Below are 22,323 nucleotides of genomic sequence, written 5' to 3'. Positions count from 1 at the left end.
TGTTGTTGTTGTTGTTGTTGTTGTTGTTTTGGTAGGACATTGTGGAATTTTGTGAAGAGTTCAGCATATACAGCATCTGAGCAAGCGCAGAAGTCAGCAATTAAACATTTGTCCATCGTTCCTCTACTAAATTTTGCACACATTTTACAGTTTTGAATTTTGATTACTGAAACTCTCCTACTTAAAACGAACACTATCAGAAAACAAACCTCCAAATACCTGTGATATACGATGAACTTCTGCCTTGTAGTTTTTTTTTTCTGTTTTGTTTTGCGGAAGTGAGTGTATCTTGAACAGCGTGCCATTTACTCGGTTGCCAGCTTTTTCTGACAATTAAGAGATCTTTACATTTTCTTATGCCTATTATGCAACCTACGTTTATGATGGCATTTAATTACACCGAGCCTCTTATGTAGTAAGTATTGGCTTAAAGTTCTTTATTGCCGTGTAGTTACTTCAGTATTACTTCTCAATCAATTCACAATGACCTTTCAGTCCTGAGTATCGGTAGGTGCTTAGATAGAGGTCACGAATTGAGCGCAAAGATCCACATGCGGGTGCCAATGATGATTATTCAAGCGTTAACTTCCGCACAGCCCGATGTTCGCAACAATCAACGCCGAATGTTCAAAGGTGTTCAGTGCATAATTTAGTTCCCCGGGGCCCTTATTTGAATTACAACATTTACTTTTATTCGATACAACATCGAATGTATAGAGATGCTGTGTATGTAAATTTTTTTAGAGAATATATAACAAGCTAATATTCTGACGTTTGTATTCACGTCTTCATTCGTGACGACCCCTAATTGAACACACTCATAGGTCTTGTGTACGTGTTCAGCCGCGATAGTGCAGTGCACGACTGGCGTTAAACACGACTCTGCGTTGCCGTGTCACCTTTGACCGACTATTACGTCTACGGTAATTTACATGTCACCTGAGACGTCAGTCACCCTGGAAGAAGTTATAAAAGTCAGTGTTATTCAGCCCTCTCCTGATTGCCCCGCACTTTAAGGTAAGTCACTTTTGGTTTATGACGGACGACGTTTTGTGTACAACTTGACGAAAGATAGTGCATTTTCGGATAACCATTTTTTGCAAGGCTGGATGCGGCTGGTGAGCATCGTGTAACGTAGATGTTACCTCAATTATCAGGGGAATGAGTTTTCCGTTTGAGACGCTCTATTTTGACAAACACCAGATTGCTGACTCAGACTTGACGTTATCTGTATGAAAACACACAATTTGCTACAGAGGGGCACATATTTTGGCGTGAACCCAGCTACATTAATCTGACAAGTGAACCGAACTTCCGCATATTTTTTTAAAAGGGATCACGTAATACGGTGAAATGAAAGTATAAATATTGCATTTCACGTAAAAGTATAACTTGTTTACTAAGTTTGAAACTTTGAGAGAGAGAAGATTGTTGGTATTTGAAACTAAGGGGAAGTTTGACCAATTCGCCCCTTGAGTTTGTTTCACTATAAAGTGGGGGCTTGAAATCCCCTACCTCTACACAGACGGAATGTTTATACCCTATAAATCAGTCAGGGTACGGTGATGGTAAAATTTATAAATATTTGCACGGTACAAAGTTTAAGTGGAGCTGTCTTCAGAGGCGATCAGTTCCGCCTATCGTATCTGTCACTAATTTGAAGATAATAAGATAACAAGGCTATCATTACCCTGTTTTTCTCTTCTCAGACTTGTAGGACACGGTGCAGTTGCCCCGAAGACTAAGTCTCTGGTTCTGAAAAAAACAACAGCTTGGACTTGAACACGCCGCAAAATGCCGAGACGATTGTATTTCACGCTGTGCGCATGTCTATGTACATTGGGGATCTGTGAGTACCACAATAAATTGTTCAATAAGTCGATTAATGCTAGCGTTCAGTGCGGGACTATTTTATATGCCTTCAACTAAGGGTGAACGCGGCTCTCCATTTTTGTTCATATCCACACACACAGCGCTGACGAGTAAGGTGAACATCGCTTTTGCGAGCGACTGATTGTGCATGGAAGACTAAAGTGGCTAACGTTGCGACAATGAAGTGTCCGATATTAGACAATCGTCTGAAAATATCAGTTATATCTCGGAAAACTTCCAGAACATTCTAAAGACTGGAACGTGGCCTCAATTGAGAAGGTAGTCCCTTCATTTTTCGACCTCTGGCATTTTCGAGTCTGAGACTGTTCGTATCCTCTAAGAATTCTATGAGTATTTCGTAAGTTCCTTATACACACAATGGAGGTCATGACACTGAGGCAGTCGTCACGGTAGTCGAACTATTTGTTAAAAGCCTTCGTATTCCTTTTGTCGAAAAAAAAACAAACCCTATAATAATTGCGGCACTTCTGCACAGAGAAGTGATGGAGCGTAAAGAAATGTAGACGGGGGAACTAAACTTTTAAAATTCGGGATAAAAATGGCAAACAGAAAACACTATACTCAATTATTGAATGCTCTGAGATGCAAATGCGTGATCCATGTTTATACACTGCAGCAATTTCACATTCACTGCAAAATAATCGTGATATAATGCTCATTTTCAGTCATTAAAAATGGAAGAGGGCTTTGATAATATGTTCATTTTCAGGCCATTCGCAATCACCCTTCATTGAAATTCCTGTCGACACGCTGGTGTACACCGGCTGTTCAGCACAACTTAACTGCAGTGTATCAGACCTGAACGCCACCATATCGTGGTCAGTGAGAGTCGACGGCCGCTACCAGCAAATCTCGCTCGGCGACGAGACTTACGACCCCCGTTACAACATAACCGGGGATCCCGTTCGAGGCGAGTTTCACCTCCACATGCAGGTCGTTAATAAGAGCATGGAGTCCAGATATGAATGCAGGGTGAACCAAACCAATCTCAATACAACAGCAAACTTATTCGTTTTAGGTCAGTGTATTTATTTTGGAAAATTTTGCATATTACCACATCTCATAAATATTTATAGGTATATTTATAGGCTAATGTACATTTGTGTGCCATATTTTGCAATAATAGTTGTAGCAATAATATCCAGCGTACGCTCACAAACAAACAAACCACACAGTGATCAAACAAGCAAACAAACACACATATTTACATACCTAACTACCAGCCTTTGCGGAATAAATTCATTGATTGGCAAGACAAAACAGGTCTTTTAGGTTCATACTTGAATGTCCATAACACATTTTCTTCTAAATTACAGACAGGAGCATGTGTTGATAAGCCAGACATTAAAGTTGCCGACTCATTGAGTCCTTGGTTCATTTTTTTATTTTGTTTATGGGTGGTCAATGTCTGTGTCAGCAGTCGCCTTTCTGTTTACTTGAAAGGGGTCATAAACTGTCACCCTGTGTTCTAGCAATTAATGATCTGTCTCTGTCAAGACAATAATCCGTGATATTTTTCTTACAAATTAGCGATACGTGTTTCCTAAGTCCAGAGAGTGTTTCGTGTTTTTCTAAACGGTCATTAAATTAGTCGCCAATTTAATAATCTGGCTTATTAACACATTCTGTGTGTGCTTTGAAAGAAAACCTGTGTGATAAACATGCAAGTGTAAACGGTCAACCTAAATGCCCTGTATATTTCTCGTATTTTCCTGTTTTGCAAAATATTTGTCCATTTGTATTCTGCAAAGTAGGAAAAGACAAAGGAACATATCAACAATTCAAATAAACACATACAAAATTAACAAAACAGTAATGATAAATATATTTCTCAAAACATTCCAGATAGAGGACCAAGCTGTGATGTCCAACCGGGTACAGATGTCATCGAAAACGTGGACACAGCTATCTTCAACTGTTCAATCGATCTGCCGGATGACGCCCCAGGGGAGGTCGTGTGGATGCGTAATGACCAAAGAGGTCGCCAGAACAGGAAACAAGACAATATTTTCATGAAAACATTCAACCGTAGTGAAAGCGGTGACGTATTTACCTGTTTCTATGAGGCCCTCAATGCATCCTTTTGTCATGGGTTGCAATCACTTCATTGTGGAAAGAATTTTACCATGAACGTACAGTGTAAGTAATACTACCTTTATATATATATATATATATATATATATATATATATATATATATATATATATATATATATATATATATATATATATATATATACTATAACGTTCGGAAATCTTCACGGTGTAAAACAGTGCTCAATACCTGTATGGCAGTGCGAATTACGGTAAAAATTGATAACAAGTAGAAAACAGGACTTAGGCGTTACTAAGGGTTTCACGTAACATGTGCCCTATATAGCGATCAACAGACGAGTGTTACAACTTAACTTATCTCGGAATAAACATTCGGAAACATTTTGAGATAAGATAAGTTGACCCATTCGTCAGATGATCGCTACAGAGAACACTTGTAGCGTTGAACTCTGACTAATCAGAATCTGATAAAGCATCGAGTACGACAGCAAACATTCCAACTAGAAATTGAGGTCTTTTAAATGTAAGTGTTTGGAAATGCGTTTGTTCGCGACCCTGAACTTGACACAATAAAGTGGTGAACGTTGTAATTACATATTATACAGTATCTTTGATGCCGTATTGAATGTCAATAATATATTCCAGAGAAGATACGGCTGCTAACTGTAATTGTTTTAATTTTTTCAGTCTTTTTGATTATGTCTCATATTACTGTTTGCACTTATCCTAACGATAGATCACACTAAGAAAGCTACTTATTGATCGATTGGAAAAGAAGTAAAAGATGAAAAAGCGATACAGACACCATATTAAAGCATACAGTTAACATTTATAGCAGAGAAGGGTCTTGCTAGTGAATCTCATTTCATTACTACAGATCCTCCTGGAGTAAGCATACTGGGTTCAAACAACTCTGTCATCGAAGGCGACGTGTACAACAGGTCCTGCAGTGTCGATGCGAACCCAAACGCGACTGTTCAATGGATACATCGTGGCTGGGACGTCGGAAACTCTGAAATTCTCCATCTCCAGAACGTCCAAAGAGATCAGAACGGGACGTACACTTGCCAGGCGAACAACACTTTTTGGGACGGCAGTAGTGGCAATGGCTCCGCCACCTTCGACCTCGATGTGCAATGTAGGTATCAATTCAGTAGTACACTAATAAGTATTTCAATTTTGTTTGACCCCCTCCCCCTCTTCAAATGCGTAACACGTCCAGTACCTCTTCACGATCCAACTTATTGCCTTCCGATACCATTGTTCAACACTATCAATATGTAAATTTATGTAAATTATCAAACTCATATCTCAGTTACTAAGTTCTGCTCCCTGGGCAATTTGCTAAGGCTACGGTCCTGTGTTGTATATTATCTTTTTTATCGAGTGCCAAGTGTCGATCTAAACTATGGCCCTAATTCAGTTGTTGTTGTTTCTTGCACTCGAAACATTTTGCGATACCATGATTTAAAACTACGCTTTTTCACGCGTAACTTATGTACCAAATGTCCAAATACTGCTGTGGAAAAAGACAACCAAGAACAACTTTATCCCAAATCAAACTGCATAAACATCACTAATTTTTGTAGACGTTTTCTTAAAGAATGAGTCATTATATTGTCCACAATTAGTCCAGCATACTTTAATTTTTGTCTCATTTTTTTATTATTCATTGTTTGCAATAATCAAAACTTCATAAGTTGTAAACGTTAACACACATCTTATCCTATAATTCGATTACGTGTAACTTTAGTAATTCAACTCATCGAATTTATCATAAGGCCTATGCGACAATAGGCGATGCCTGGTCAGTTTGCGTTGAGATAAAAGCTGCCTTTGTGTTAAGCAGTGATTTACTGTCTAGGGGGAAGAACGATGACATATGGCATGTTTTAAATGCCAAATATATCACCAAGTATATCGATTAAAGATAACATAATAATTTACGACACGCATATTCTATTCGGAATCGAGACTCGGAACTCGATTGGAAACATTTGCAAAACGTCGCTTGAGTAGTTAGACGTCGACACATGAAAGTAGATGCAGCCCATGTAAAAGCTCAAGTTTGAACTTTGTTCCATGTTTGAACTTTGTCCCATGAACTACTTTTTCTACCCTGGGTTGATAGCTCTGCTGATGGACATAATTGTCCCCAAGGCTGTCTTTCGTCGAATAAAGCCATGCATTCATCGGTCTGATAAATTTTGTGTGTGATGTGTGATAGCGAGTATGTGAGTGCGAGGGCTTCGTGTACTCTACAGCGTGTGTGGAGGGGTCGCAATCTGAATAAATGTTACAACTTAGCTCGGCTATTAAAACCACTTTTTAAGGCTAGGGATTTGGCCGAGTGGTTTTGACAGTGATTTGTTCGCTATAGGAGACTTGGTGCCGTACGTCATGAGTTCGAATCCGATCATCCGAAAATCTACTGAATTTGTTCCATCTAATCAACAAGCAGTTAAAAGCCTTGTAAATTTAAAACGTTTTAAGAAAGAACCAATATATGCTTTTTTCCTCTATACATCGATCGTTATGCCATCGTACTTTTAAAAAATGCTGAATGCTGTGGCCTACTTTCCCGACGACAAGATTGTACACTGGTTGTCAGAAATCATTGCTCATTTTGCCGCGTGCGTAGCTTATCAGCTTTCCGCACGGCAAGCTAATAGTTCTCTCGTCGGTCACAAACACTATATTGATTCCTACTTGGTCAATTTAAAGCCACTCTTTTGTTAACATGCCCTGTGATCGCTGATATCGTGCTAAAAGAAAGAAGTATGCATATAAATAAATTTAATAGGGCCTATTTGAAAAATAGAAAAATCAACACCTGCATAATCATGTGCTTAACCTATGACACGAGTTAAAGTCCTTGTATGTCACAGGCCGCACCGACATACAAGGACGATATTGTAAACACCCACTTCATGCAAACATTTGCAATGATAATTTTGTGATTTTAATTTGACTTTTGAAAATGCACCTGCGATGACATGCCTTGTGATCGTTTATGTCGTCCGAATAGAAGGCGTAACGTCAGCTAACTAGTCAAATTAGTATTTGAAGAATTGAAATAATTAAATATATTGTCAATTATGTACTTCCCCTATGGTCCGAGATAAAGTCTGTGTATGTCACTGGCCGATGTTTACAATACAGCAATATTGTTAAGAGAGGCCTTCTACTCGTAAATCTATTCGTCTGACGTATTTGAACAACGTTAAAATGCAGAGAGGGGAAACTATTTGTGACTGTCTTCCTATTTTTGTTTGAAGGAAGGAAAACTAAAAAATCGCCCTTAATTTTTTTTATCGACCAGGGAAGATTTCTTTCTCCTTTTACAAAACTTTCACATCTCCCTTTACCTAAAACAAAGATCCATATTGCCCTGACTGCTGACTGCTCTGATACTGCCATGACTGCTGGACTGCCCTGATATTGCCCTGATTGGTCACCGAATTTTCTCAATGCGAGGACCGTTTGTGTCAGCCCAGCCGCCTGCAAAGAGAATACTTGCGTCCATCTTTCTTTTTATCAATTCATAACTTTAAATGTTGCCCCTGACTTCATGCTCTTCAAAACATATCCTGTACCCTCTCTCTTTACATACAGATCACCCTGAACTTGAAACGGAAATATCAGCTTCTGCCAATGACGCTGGCCAGGTCATCGCCGGAAAAGACATCATAGTGGAATGCAAGGTCACTGACAGTAACCCGGATGTTAGCACCTCCACTGGAATGACGCATCGAGCAACAAGTGGTTGGAATTTTCACCGGTGTCACGTGACAATCATGGATGGTACATGTGTGCTGCAAGTAACATATTTTGGAATGGCAAAACGGGCTTTGCCAACGTCAACGTATCTATCGATGTTCAATGTGAGACATCATTTATGATATCGGTCAAATCTTTTCATATTTAACGAAAAACTGAAAAAAATTCAATCAAGACGAATTTTTTGCTTGTGAGTGCGTTTGGCTGCCCTGTATTGCCTATCATGTGGTAAATACGGGGCGATTTGTATCCACTTTAATGCTCATTCTACAGGTGTCATCATATACAATGTCCAAAACAATTTCCTCTAATAGTAAAACAGCGAACCATTTTAATTTTCATCCCCGGTATTTCATAAATAGCAATTATCACCTTAGACAGAAAAAAATCAATAGCTATTAGACGTTATTCTCTGTTACGCATCGTATTTTGGAAGTAAAATTACATATATTCCACATAACACGTCCTAGTAATTTCGGAAAATGACGACCACCAGCTACCATTCACTTACAAATGTTACACAGATGCTCTGTAAAAATATACTTTATTGCAGATTATGTTTACAAATGAGGGAGAGGTGCAGATATAGAAGTATACAGAAAATGTAGATCTGTTTTAAAGAGGTAGATTAGGGAAGGATAGAAAGTTACAAAAGGATGGATTTAAAAAAAATAGGAAAGACATCTGATATGCAAATATTACCAAGAAAATTGTTCTTACAGGCTCCCTATTTGTTAAAAATATTTACATGATTTTGGCTGATTATGGGTTAAGTATGTATGACACATATTATTTTAAGATATCCACAAAAATTTTGACTGCAAATAAATTGCTCATCGCAATCTATCCATCTTTCCATATTTATTCGTAAATTATAATTTTGGCAATTCTGCCTAAAGCTGCAGTTGTCTGTAATATATTTATAGGTCACGATTCTCGCCAAGTATTTATTCCACTTGTTTGATGATTCCTTTCATTGACAGATTCTCCTCAGGTCAGCCTAGAAGTTTCTGACAATGCTGTAGTCAAAGGCGATTCGTATCACAGAGAGTGCAACGTTGACTCTAACCCAGCGGCATCTGTGCGATGGGTGTATGATGGTAGCGAGATCAGTTCTTCGAATACGCTCTCTCTAACGGGCGTCGAGCGAGACCAACATGGGACGTACACATGTGAGGCGAGGAACACGTTCTGGGACAACGACATTGGAAGTGATTCTGTTTCGTTTGAACTCGATGTGCAGTGTGAGTGTCGACCATTTTACACATTCATACATATACTGTTCTAAGTGCGAAACTTCCGAACAGGATTTCGGAGGGATGTTGGCTCCAAAGTAGATTGTTGTCAGACTAATGAGTAATTTGGACTGTGATGTGTCTTTGCGTTTCGCTGAAACCTGGAAGGCGCACATCACTCAAAGTAGTAAGACTTTCTTGGTATCTGAAATACTAACCAAGAAAAAAAACCAAGAAAAACCAAAATTCTTAACACCTTGCATAACTCGCATTTCCTTTTGTATGTACTTCTCGGAAATACCATGATGGACCCAAGAACAGTAGACTACTTGGAAGGGAGACTTGAATTTGATGATCATTCACGTCTTTTTACCGAGTGTTTTTTGTCCAAGTTGCCAACGACGTAAAGGGTTCACCGCTTACTTTATCGGTGACCTACAGAGATAAAAAAATACCAGGCTCGTGTAGGCCTGACATACTAGGCTAGTATATGCCTCGTCAAGCAATTTAGGATACGCTAAAAGTCACCATGTTATACAAAAAAGTACGCTTGATATACGATTGGTATATTGACGTATATTGAATACAGCATTTGTTGTATAAAGACGTGAAAGTTCATCAAATTCAAGTCTCTCTTCCAAGTTTCACTACTTTCGGGACTTGACCGATAACCTCTGGAATTCCCCGACACGACTTTTGCCTTCCACTGAGGGGGCTTGACTGTGTCAATTATCGTTTGGAAGGAACATCATACATCTATGTTTCCATTAAGTGAGAAAAGCTTGTTAGTTTTCACGCCTTCAAATAGCATTTACTGAAACATTTTGTACGGTAAGAGTCTAAGACTCTCAGAATGTGCTTTAACGTTTGAATTGAACACGTTGAAATTTGTTCAGGAGTATATATATATATATATATATATACATTCTTATTAGACAGGCAGAAGTACAAAGAAATATATATTTCAATAATTAAGACTCACAATAAAGTATTCTAAAAAAACAAGAGATCGTATAAAATGCCATGTAAGTGAACAAGGAAATAAGCGCGTTTTTTTTCAACAAATACTTTTTAGTAATATTATTTATTTAAATTTCGTTTTGTTTTGTTCGAGATACTGCCTTCCTTTATATTTGTGCTACCAAAGTTTGGGACTGGTCGCTGCGAGTAGAGAACTGTGGCATATTTTCACGTCCTATTTTCTCATACAATGTTGGGTAGATCATCCTGTCGTGGACATAGGAGAACACCGCTACCAGGAAGTGACGACGGTGGAAGGGAGAACGTACACAGAGGATTGCACCGTCGATGCCAACCCTACGGCGACGGTGGAATGGGAGGACGGCAGTTCTGTGGTCAGCAATACGAGTCTGTTGGATTTACCGAACGTAAGTCGTGGACAGAGCGGACAGTATTATTGCGTTGGCAGCAACGTGCTCTTCAATGGTAATCCAGGCAGCGAGAGTCAATATTTAACACTAAATGTGCAGTGTAAGTATTTCTTGGAGCCTATGATATCGGAAGGCTTTCAAAATTTCGTGTCGGATAAAATGTAATAATTTAAAGTGGAATATTATCATCGTGATGTCGGTTAAACGATACTTTAGATTACCCTAAAGGCAGAGATAGATGCGTTAACAATAAGCTGTATCTTTTGGCTATTTTTGAGAATTTTTGTTTTGTGGTTTCCATACACTTTCTGCATTGAATCCCTACAATGTAGTTTAATGCCAAGTATTTAGCATGCCAACACAACAAATATGAGTATAATCTACACTGTTATTGTTGAAAATCGTATTCAAGTCCGAACTAGAGTTCATTTGTGAGCAATAAACAATGATCACTTTACACATACAAGCTGTTTTGAAAAAAAAGAATACTCGAAATTTCAGCATGACAAATAGATTAGGTTCAGACACGGTAGTTGATATACAGAAGCAGAATACTGAAAAAATTGACACAAGTTACGGCTTATTTCCCTTTAAAGTCAATCCCGGTGAAAATGTTTATATACGAATGTGAATGGAATTAAATTTGGTAATTGCTGAAAGTGGTTGGTTGCTCAAAGCAGGTGAAGATGGTTTTCATATGTAAGTAACCCAAATCCACAGTTATGGTGCGAGAGAGACTAATAAAATCTCACACCCCACACGATAGGAGGATATTTTGTCTCACGGGAGCTGTAAAAGAGTGTAAGGCAAAATATTCCACCCGAATGTGAGGAATCTGATCCCAGGTCCATGTTATGTGACATTCTTTTTCTAACATGGCCACAAAATGCGTTAAATTCACACTGGAAACATTGAATGATTATTGTAACTGCTTCAAAACTATATCCTAATTTATGGCTATGCATTCTTCCGCGTCACTAACCTGAAATCCAAGGCGAGTTTCACTGCTGATACCTGAACGTCTTCTCCCGCCAAGATATTCACCGAAAAATTGGCGATAACTAGTGGCTTGTTGTCCATTAGTTAACTGGACAATTCGACTATTTCGGGCCTTTTCTGTGTCTGCCAACAGTGATGTACATTCCCCAAACCGACACAGACAAATATAAAATCTTTTTAACAGCACTATGACCTGCGTATTTTTGTAGTTCCGGGCCGTGTGCTAACCATTACGCCATGGGATAACATTTTGCACGTATTATTCAATCAAAGCTATTTTAACCCTTTGAGTACTGTAATTTTTCCCACCAAAATTTTAGTGCAACAATTTACAATTTTTTATGTTTTTTTCTGTATTTTTTACTGATAATTTTGGACAAATTGGACATCATATTTCAGTGGCTACAGTTTTTTGTCAAAATTTTAGCAATAATCTGAAAAAAAAATTGACTTCGAATATTTTATAAAGGCAACAGAAATTGACTATGGCGCTCAAAGGGTTAATATATATCGCTTTAGTGTATTCGCATTTATACATAGTGTAGGACGATTTCTTAGAGAGTGGGGTCGATTTTTTCACGCACCGTCGATCCGACACTCCGAGTAACTAGGAACGTGACACGATAAACAATAACGTGATGTGTGTGATTTCACGTAGATCCGCCAACGGTAAGCACAGAGAAGCGTGCAGAAATCGTAGTAGGTCGGAGCTTGACTCTCTCGTGTAGTGTGGCAAGCGGCAATCCAGCGAATGCCAACATCCACTGGATTTTGCTAAACGGTGACAGGCAGCCTGGTTCAACCCTTCCACTAACCGACGTTACAAGAGATATGGCCGGAAACTACACCTGCGAGGCGACAAACACCTTCTATGACAACACTCAAGGTGTTGGTAGAAGCACCACCTACCTAGATGTACACTGTAAGTAATAGATCGGAAACACGGTCATTGCGGCCGAGTACTGTGAACAAATGTTCTGGTAAAATCAGATGCCAAAAATAGCATCAGCAGCTTAATCAGATACATTTCTAAGTGGTTAATGCTAGTTTTTGATGTAATTTGAATTGGATAATCCATAGACCCTCGAGAAAAAAACGAGGGTCTATGGATAATCCTTGTGAATGGTACTCTATCGTTATTTCACATTTCTTCTTCAAAGTTTTTGTAGGAGCAGGTTTCGATTATGTAAATAGTTACTTACAAGCTATCGTTGCTCAATGGATTCTAGCTCGAAATTTTATCCGATTATCACCAATAACGTCTACGGTTGTAATGACAAACTGAAGGCTAGGCTTTTCCAAGCTATAGTTTACAGACAGAGCAAACTGGCGAAAACAGCTAATTTCGCCTCTTCTCGACAAAAAACGCTGTCATGATAACTTCCACCAAATCTATTATCATACCCAGCTCTTGTCCGACAGTGATAAGGTTACATTTTACCGTGATACGAAATCGTTCATTATTTTCAGTCGAACCCACCGTTCAGCGATCGCATTTCAGCGACGAGGTCGAGGCAGACATCGGCGTGAACGCAACGCTTGTCTGCGTAATGTCCGCAAGTCCGTCGCCAACCTTCGTTTGGCAGAAAGACGGTCAACAAATCACTACCAGCTCAGAGGAGACGATAGAAGGGACTGAGACAACGAGTAAGTTGATCGTGGCTTTCGTCACCAAAGAAGACTATGGAGACTACGTCATAGTACTGCTACAAACTACGTATTTGTAGATCAGTGCAGAATTAAATTAGTAGGGAGAAGAGGAGTTTCTGCTGGAGGTATGCATATCATTAAATGTCTACCGTTGTTTTCAGATTTATCGTGATATTTTTTGCCCCTTCATCGTAAGTATATTTGTCAGATAATCAATCAGGTATACTGCGTTCTTTCATTTCGAAAATACGAGATACAGTATCTGTATAACGTTTGATAACTCTCATCGCTAAAACCAAGGGTTTATAGAGTAAAAAATATCATCTTTCAATGGAAAATGTCTCACAGACTATGCACGTATATTTGTTGTCCATCTGACATTATTGTACCTTAAGAACATGTTGTTCCGTTATTTTAAAACTACTGTTTCTTCCAATGGTGAATATTTCACTTTACATTCCTTCCTCGATAGCACTAAGGTTTTAATGTACGATTTATTGTAAACATCACAGTACGATATTCTGAAAATATTATTACTTTTCGCCTTTCTATAATCATTGAAATTCGTCAGGAATTACTGGGATCGTTTTTGGCCTGCTTATCGTTATCGGCGTTGCTCTTGCTCTCGGATATTACTGGTACAGACGAAGAAAGTATTCACCGGTAAGGGGAGACTCAACTGCATTTTCATGTCTATTTATGTGTACTTCTTACGATAGCAAAGAATTTCAAATTTGATTTTGGAAATCTCTCTCTCTCTCTCTCTCTCTCTCTCTCTCTCTCTCTCTCTCTCTCTCTCTCTCTCTGGTGTCTCTATATCTGTCCCCCCTTCAATTTCTCTATCTCCGAGCTAACACTTGTGTTCATTCATCCGTTGGTCCAGTCATCTATTGTAAACACCTATTGCCTGGTCATGAGGGCTATAGCGCCCGTCTATTACCCCGAGGGGCCGTGCGTTACCAGAAACACATCGCTATTCCCCGAGGCCGTAGGCCGAGGGGTATAGCGATGTGTTTCTGGTAACACACGGCCACGAGGGGTAATAGACGAGCGCTATAGCCCGAATAAAGACCAGGCTATAGGTGTTTTATAACACACCACATGCTCATGTTGTATTGTTATATAGTTTTTAATGTGTTTTGATATTTTGCACGGCAACAATCCATTGTGACAAGTTTACCGGGCGATGTTTCCACAGCGGTTTCAGTTGTACGTACGTGGTACCACTATCTTTCAAAAAATATTCTAAGCATACCTAGCGACATCCTTAGTTGCACTTTAATCTGTTCCGTCGATGAGCTGTTCAAGTTCCAACGCTGTTGGAATGTTGGAAAATGTTGGAAAATCTGTTTCAGAGAATGTGTCGTCACCTATCCCGGACGCACATCACGTTCTAGTCACCCGCCATTGTTGCAAAAGCTGCAGACGACACTACGGTCACGTGACCAGGCACTTTTCCAAATTTGGAAAAACTATTTCCCTAGGGAAATAGCTTTTCAAAAATTACCCTCTGACGTCACTTTTGTCGATCCATTGGGGACTAGACGTATCTATTTTCTCGTCACGTGACGTATTCTGGCGAATCACGACATGGAATGAGCATGTGGTGTGTTATAATAGTATCTATCCTACCCGTGTATTAGCTGTGGAAACGCAGCTATCTGTCGGTGGGGTAGCGTGCGTCGCTATGCGGGTCAAAGGTCAACCCAGCCACGTATATGTCTACGTACGCAAACATTAGCTTGAGGTCGCAATTATTATATTTACAGTATTAATCAGATGAATGATTCAACTCTGTGTTTGTTTGTTATGTAGGAACAATCCGAAGAACAAGGGACATCTTTAGGCGCAGAATTAAAACATATTGGAAAGGTAGGTCTTTGTGTATGTGTATGTTGAGAGAGAGAGAGAGAGAGAGAGAGAGAGAGAGAGAGAGAGAGAGAGAGAGAGAGAGAGAGAATGAACAAGCTTACTTTTTCGCTGAGTATGTGATTTTTTGTAAAAGTTTCACAAACAGTTGTTCAAATTTGTTCAAACTGGTTTTAATATATTAAACGTATCACTCTTACTGAGAGAATGAACAATGGAAGTTTATTAATTAATCATTGGCTAAGCTCTTGTTGCGCTTTTAACGAAGAGTCCGAGGATTGCATACATTTAGAAAGGACACCGTCGTCGTAATATATGTCCATAAAACTACGCTTCTATATATATTGAAAATCATAATATTATTAAAGTAACAAACATTACTTCACTTTAGTGAAACATGTACTAGAATTCCATTTTCAGAAAGGTAGCCCAAAAATTGATGTCTATGTTTAAAACTGTGACATTATATTATTCGCCACCAGGACAACGACGACGACAAAGGCCATTATCAGGATTTGGAGTTTACTGAGTCAGAGAAGGTCAGATCAAAATATATTGATAAATAATCTAAACATCTGCAAACTTGAACATCAACGTATTGAACAGTGTTTTTCATTCTACCATCAGTGATAAGCAGATGTAAAATGGAACAATTTTCGAACAAAACTTACGGCAACAGTCTTCAATTCATTGTTTTATAAGACAACACAGGTTGAATGTATTTAAATAGCTTTAAAAGGGGCGGTGACTATTCAGTGTAATTTTTAATGTAGATATATAGTTTTCTTTCGGGGTTGCATGGGTGTACCTTTTTCATCATGGCAACAAAACCCATTTTAGATCACCATGTGCGGCAATTCTCCTGTGCCGCTCGAAACCTATCACTTCATCGAAATGATCCAATTGATGCCAGCTAATTATATCCCAGCACTATATATACAGAAACCAAAGCGTAATCTTCTCTACAGTTTGTGCCATCGACTCCCTGGCTATTCATGATTATCGCTGAAACTTGACCCAAGGGAACGAACAATCATTATGAGCCTCAAGCTTCGAGCTTCATATTTACAAACCTGTCCTTGGGGAGGGTCACATCTGACTGTTGCTAACCATGTAATTGATACAAATTTTTACTGTGGTTTATACAAAATTTCAAAGAAAAAAACTTTCCACAATAATCACTTAAAGAGAATTGCAATAGCTTACCCAACGAATATACAATACATGAAGTTGGTGAAATACATGAATGTGCCCATTATCAATTACACAGTTGACACTAGTTAGATTCATTCGCATACACCCTAAGGTGGAACTAATAAAGGCTATACGCACACGCATTACGTTAGCTGCTATGCGTTTTAATTTCAAATATGTAATCAATTGAACTTGACTAGAGAGGGATCACTGAAAGTACATGCGTGTACAGGAAATGTAATATTTCGAGGTTGCGTAGGGGCAGGGCTTAAAATAAAAAGAGGGGGTCACATTAATCTTAACATGTACTTGATTTCCCCTCGCCTGTGATCCTCGTAATAACTGAAAGCCCACCCCCCTCCCAAGCATATGGAAAATCGAAACTGATAGAATATACTATTTTGCTATCTATATACTTAGCGAATGACAGTATTTCAGAAATAATGCCGATGATACTGATAGTCTGTCTTGTATCGTCACATCCTCAGGAAAGCAATTACACGTCTTTAGAATCGCAGTACACATCTCTTCGCCAGCCTGCTACGGATACAGCTGACATCTACATGAAACTCGGCGCACGCTCCAACGATTTTCCACGCCAGCATATCAAAGTGCATGAACTCATTGGCACTGGGTCGTACGGGCAGATAAACGGGCCACGGCGACTGAAATTGCTGGCAAAAGCGGCAAGACAGTGGTAGCTGTGAAGTCTGTAAAAGGTAAGACATTCCCAATATAATTTAGGATCATTTTTGTTGTCTATCTGAGGCGATCTGGGTTTTTTTTTCTGGTCTTCTATATTTGCCAGCCTTATTCCAGTCTCTCGGCATGTGTTTCCATGATTAGCAAATTGATTAATGAATCACCATAAATCCTTCCTATCTATCTATCTATCTATCTATCTATCTATCTATCTATCTATCTATCTATCTATCTATCTATCTATCTATCTATCTATCTATCTATCTATCTATCTATCTATCTATCTATCTATCTATCTATCTATCTATCTATCTATCTATCTACCTACCTATCTAACTAGTCACCCATGATTAATGTAAAGAAATGTAAGCATCCACTTACCAAGGCTTGCAACCGTATTACAGACAAGATAATGTTGCCTTAGTCTGGTCCACTAGCCCATTTCTACCGCTGGCTGCGCTGCTCCCGAAAATAGAGTCAGGTACGGGCTAAGCCCAGGCTACCATGGCTGGCTATTAATGACACAGTCGCCTGACAAGATCATGTATTCAGCACATCTGTATAATGGTAAGCTTGGAAATTACACGATGAAACATCGATCGTTGAATTTATTTGAACGGCTTCACTTTTAAGTCTTCGACTTTGTACTTGCATGATGGCATTTAGTTTTGAAATGACGATTATCGTCTATGATTTTTGTCTCAGACGTAACATACTGTCACTCCTTTTTCATGTATTGAAGTAACAAAAAAATAAGTGATTTTTACGTTTTTAATTCAATGTCGACATAGGATGCTTGGTTCTGATAACAATGGAGGTAAAATTTCTCCATTGGCATACAAAATCTAAATTCAAAGATAACTTTAAGTTGGAAATGAATTCAACTCAGTCACTGCGTTCGTACTGTAAACCAATGGCAGCCATGCTTACAATAGCCCATAACTGACCCTATTTTCGTTTGCAGCGTAGCCAGAGGTAGAAATGGGTCAGGGGACCAGACTAAACTTTGCTCTTACATTGGCATTCTACGTGCAGGGCGTTAGCGCCCTCAGTTATAGACATCTGAATTGCCCCTTCTGTATCTTTATAGACAGTGCTTCTGATGATGATAAACGGAGACTGACGGTAGAATTGAAACATACTACAGGGTATTGAACCACACAGAAATATAGTGCTCCTCCTCGGTTGCTGTACTGAGAAAGGTAAGTTGGTTTACGGCGAACTTTCTTTGTAAGCTAGGTTTAAATTTGCTATCAATAGTCTGTAAGGAGACCGTTGATAACGAAGTCACGTACATGAATGCAACTCATCCGTTTTTACCTCAAACCCCCCCCCCCAAAAAAAAAAAAAAGAAAGAAGAAAGAAAGAAAAAGGGTTTGGACTAAATGCAGAATTTCGACAAAGGAGTTACGATTTTAACCCCTCTCAGTGAGTGAGCAGTTTCCTTGTCTTAATCGCCGTTCCCCGAGTGCAATGACGTCCGCTTTCTGTGCTCTTAGTTTGATTATCCAAGACCCGAGTGTTCATAACATTTCAAAATTCGTGTGTTAAAAACGTCATTCCAGAACCCGTTTACGTCATCATGGAGTTCATGGGTCAAGGAACCTATTGAAGAACCTTCGAGATTATCGACGAGATAAGACGAGCGACTACGCGAACGCAGCTCGACTGAAGTGGGTTCTCAAGAGTAAGGATCTTGTCTCTATGGGAAAGCAGATTGCCGCAGGAATGCAGTACCTAGCCTCCAAGTCGGTGAGGGCGCTATTCTGTGGCCTATCTCTTGCAAACTGCTATCAGCGTTGTTTTCATTAGAGTGTAATTGCATTCATTCCCAAATACCTCCTCCGATGCACCTTTGCACGAATTCAATTTGTGCTGAACCTTAAATCACAACAAATGTGTTATCCATAACCGACAACAGCAACATCACATCCAATGTCAAATAGGTGGTTGATAGATAAGGCCTATGGGCATTTACACTTAGGTTTTTGTTTTGTTTTGTTTTATTTATTTTTGGGGGGTTTGCTTTGTTTTTTATTGACACTTATGTAAATGCCACTTACTTGAGGAAAAGGTTCACGGCACAGAACATGCTATGCAATAAAACAACGAGGTATTGGCTATTTATGACTCCTACATTGTAATTGGTGTTTGTCTCGAGTCGAATTGTCTAGTTATGTGAAATGCGTCATGCATGTTTAGTTTACATTCCTTCCCGTTTGACATTGACATAGTATGTGCACGGCGAACTTGCTGCAAAAACAGTTCTTCTATCAAAGACCGGCAAACTTGTAAATTATCAAATATTGGTCTCAGAGGTGATGTGGAAATTGAAGCGATCAGAGTTAAAGAGGTAACATTACATTCTGTGATATTTTCCTTGTTTTACTCTACTCTTTGTTTTACTCTACTGCGATCAAACGAAAGACGTTGAAAGATTTGTTTTGCTGCGTACTTTCTGAAACTCCGCCCATAAAATGCAGAGTTCAATGCTATCATAGCGAATGTTAGGAAGCAAAAGGCAACCTTTACCACCCTATTATTAAGAAAACTAAAGTAGTTTAGTTTAATTTACCATGATCATAGAAAAGTTACACAAACTAAAGTAGTTAATTTACCATCATAGTGCTGAACTACATTGCATGACAATTTACTGATTACCATGGAGATTCTTAAATTGTGTTTGTTGTTTGTTCTTAGCATCACACCCGCCAGCCAATACGTTGGTTTTCACCAGAAACGGTCAGTTCAGGGGAATATTCAACAATGAGCGACGTCTGGTCCTTTGGTGTCGTACTGTGGGAGATCACTACGTTAGGTAAGTGCAGCTCGCAAAAGTACCAACCAAACATTTCAACTTGCCGGGCGTTATCCGGTCTTCCAAATCTGTTATCCTGCTAGCGACTACGGGCACACGGAAACGTTGTCATACGTCTTCTTGTATCTCGGCTGTTTTCCCTTTTGATGTTCAATTATCCATCAACTTTAAGTATTTTTGTTTTGTTTTTACGATTGAAATAAGGTAAGACACCGTATCCAACTGCCAAAAACGTGACCAAAGTAAGGGAGTTCATTTCAAAGGGATTTCGAATGAAGAGACCAGCCTATTGTGACGCTAAATTGTAAGTAATGGCAAACAAAGCTACCTCTATCTAATGTACTGTACGCCTTGGTTGGGCTGATGAACAGACAATAGTTTATTGCGATGTGAATATAATATTCACCACGATAAGTTATAAACACTTAAATGGAAGTGGCAGTTCTCGTGCACACAGTGAAAGCTACAAAAACAGAAGCCAATTTGAAATTTTGTTGATAAATCACTGGCATTAAAATCATTAAATAACTGTGAATGTGCACGGAAATACCAGTTTGTATGGTTTTTTTTTACTGATTTAATATTTTCTTAAACGACGTTACTCGGAAACTCCATGAGGAATTCCTCACTTTTGCTGAACTGGAAACCTATGTTTTTTTGCGGTCAAATGCAGGCAATTGCTACGTAAATACCCTGCTGTATTTTGATAAGGCAGACAGATTGTGTTTTGCACATATGGCCATGGACATACATATTTCGAAAATGCGGTCTCATATCAGCAAAAGAGCGATAACCAGACATTGAAATTATCATGACATTGACCTTACCTCCACCAACAGGTACTCCGTCATGACGAGGTGCTGGTCGGAAAACAAAACAGAGCGACCGTCCTTCTCCAAACTCGTCATTGAACTTGAAGGCATGGCTAAAAGCAGCGAGGTAACTGTTTGTTTGTTTTTTTTTCACTGCTAAATATGAGCGGTTCACTTGTGTCGACAATCGTCCCGTTCTTTATGGCTTTCCGATTTGAGTAAAGACAGTTTTATCCTGTAAGGGAGATCACTGGTTGATGTTACTGGTCTCTAGTACATTAACTCTGATGCGACAATTTTATAGCAATTTAACAACTGTTTTTTATTAATTTGCAAATAGGAAACTGTTCATGGTTTTGTCCCTCAGTAGTAGGAGCTATGACAAACCAGAGGAAGTATCAACAACATTTTGTCATTCCTTGCATTCCAGGTTTTCATAGACGTCAAAAAGGCGTGTGCCGACACTCCAGACTATAAGAGGCAGCGAATGAAAAGTGTTATGAAACAAAGTGATGGCACTGTGCGATTGGTAACCGATGGACACTGAGTTTCTTCGGCAGAGATCAGTGTGTACGTGACAATGCAAAGACAGACATTTGAACGTCAGATCAGAAACTGCATAGTCAATATTCTTACAGACCATACCTGCATGATGGATTCATCTCACATAAAATATATTTTGGATATAAAATTGTCAATACAGTGCTAACAAGCTATTCACATCCAATAATGCAAGCACGAGGGATTAAGGAGAAAGTAGAAAGTTTACTTTCTGGTCTTCAGATTAAATTCGAAAGACAGAGAATACGTATACACACACACACATACACACATACATACATACACACATACATACATACATACATACATACATACATACATACATACATACATACACACACACACACACACACACACACACACATACATACATACATACATACATACATACATACATACATACATACATACATACATACATACATACATACATACATACATACATACATACATACATACATACATACATACATACATACATACATACATACATACATACATACACACACACACACACACACACACACACACATACATACATACATACATACATACATACATACATACATACATACATACATACATACATACATACATACATACATACATACGCAATTTACATAATCTCTCAAAATTAATCACTCATGTGACGTCATCAATGACGAGAGAGAACTTCTGGCAGACAATATATTTAGCACATTCATAGACCGACATTTTGTAATACAAAACTGCTTTCAAGAGTGAAGTAAGCACGTCCTTTTAATGTTTCAGTGTGGCGCGATGAGGGTGTGCAGTTGTAGTTGATCAGGGTCACCGACGCACGGTCATCTCACAATTATGTCTAGAACACACTTTCTGTAAAAAAGATGAATATGTCTGTGTGTCATTATCAAACGCTAATAGAAGGACAATGATCTATTGACGTCAGATACACAATTTATCTTAATGTAAAGGTCTTTCTTTATAAATACTACGAAATATATCGTTTCTATGCTGACCTGACTACACCTTGCTTATTAAATCATTATTCATGTACAATATCTGCACACGATGTGCACCGAAGTCGGAAGATTGTCCCCCGATAAATAATCTAGACTTGAGTTCAACATTACAATATGAATAAAATTGCTATTAAAATGACTCTTTTCTTGTCGGGTTTCTCACAACAAATTACACATAACAATCTCTGCAACAATATGACCACTCCTTATCTTGTACGATGCGCTCACATTTACAAGACCGAAAACTGGAATACTTATCTCCAGTTTCGGCGTGCATATCACTGTTGGTTGTAACCTGTCACACTGGCGACGTTTGTTCAATACTCACAAGCACGGTACAGAAGCAAGGCGTCGAAAGCGCGCT

At 38.8% G+C, this 22,323-nt stretch overlaps 2 protein-coding genes across 2 annotated transcripts; both read left to right on the top strand.

Moving 5' to 3' along the window:
• Positions 1–949: 949 nt before the first annotated feature.
• On the top strand, positions 950–22,098 carry LOC139128709 (kin of IRRE-like protein 2). Its single transcript, XM_070694438.1, has 21 exons — positions 950–1,017; positions 1,710–1,849; positions 2,603–2,911; positions 3,739–4,032; positions 4,825–5,085; positions 7,563–7,831; positions 8,711–8,971; positions 10,184–10,453; positions 12,011–12,274; positions 12,823–13,127; positions 13,574–13,665; positions 14,818–14,874; positions 15,354–15,410; positions 16,554–16,784; positions 17,858–17,969; positions 18,333–18,519; positions 19,002–19,120; positions 19,468–19,585; positions 19,790–19,889; positions 20,425–20,524; positions 20,828–22,098. The coding sequence occupies exons 2-7, from the start codon at positions 1,795–1,797 to the stop codon at positions 8,729–8,731; spliced, it is 1,209 nt and encodes a 402-aa protein (XP_070550539.1). The 5' UTR covers positions 950–1,017; positions 1,710–1,794; the 3' UTR covers positions 8,732–8,971; positions 10,184–10,453; positions 12,011–12,274; positions 12,823–13,127; positions 13,574–13,665; positions 14,818–14,874; positions 15,354–15,410; positions 16,554–16,784; positions 17,858–17,969; positions 18,333–18,519; positions 19,002–19,120; positions 19,468–19,585; positions 19,790–19,889; positions 20,425–20,524; positions 20,828–22,098.
• Positions 10,173–20,944, top strand: LOC139128718 (fibroblast growth factor receptor 3-like). Its single transcript, XM_070694448.1, has 13 exons — positions 10,173–10,350; positions 12,011–12,274; positions 12,823–13,052; positions 14,818–14,874; positions 15,354–15,410; positions 16,554–16,762; positions 17,559–17,584; positions 17,858–17,915; positions 18,333–18,519; positions 19,468–19,585; positions 19,790–19,889; positions 20,425–20,524; positions 20,828–20,944. Exons 1-13 carry the CDS (start codon positions 10,173–10,175, stop codon positions 20,942–20,944), a joined length of 1,701 nt encoding a protein of 566 aa, XP_070550549.1.
• Positions 22,099–22,323: the final 225 nt, after the last annotated feature.

Source organism: Ptychodera flava, unplaced genomic scaffold, assembly GCF_041260155.1.
Source record: "Ptychodera flava strain L36383 unplaced genomic scaffold, AS_Pfla_20210202 Scaffold_66__1_contigs__length_654902_pilon, whole genome shotgun sequence".
Taxonomy (NCBI): Eukaryota; Metazoa; Hemichordata; class Enteropneusta; family Ptychoderidae; genus Ptychodera; species Ptychodera flava.
The sequence above is the reverse complement of the archived record's forward strand: the minus strand, read 5'-3'. Positions and strand labels throughout refer to the sequence as shown.

Excerpts from the sequence above, each read along its gene's own strand:
- LOC139128709 (XM_070694438.1), top strand. The coding sequence starts at position 1,795 with ATGCCGAGACGATTGTATTTCACGCTGTGCGCATGTCTATGTACATTG. Across the intron at positions 4,033-4,824 it reads TTTTACCATGAACGTACAGT|ATCCTCCTGGAGTAAGCATA; the intron begins GTAAGTAATACT and ends TCATTACTACAG. Across the intron at positions 5,086-7,562 it reads CTTCGACCTCGATGTGCAAT|ATCACCCTGAACTTGAAACG; the intron begins GTAGGTATCAAT and ends CTTTACATACAG.
- LOC139128718 (XM_070694448.1), top strand. The coding sequence starts at position 10,173 with ATGTTGGGTAGATCATCCTGTCGTGGACATAGGAGAACACCGCTACCA. Across the intron at positions 10,351-12,010 it reads GTCTGTTGGATTTACCGAAC|ATCCGCCAACGGTAAGCACA; the intron begins GTAAGTCGTGGA and ends GATTTCACGTAG. Across the intron at positions 17,916-18,332 it reads GAATTGAAACATACTACAGG|AACCCGTTTACGTCATCATG; the intron begins GTATTGAACCAC and ends ACGTCATTCCAG.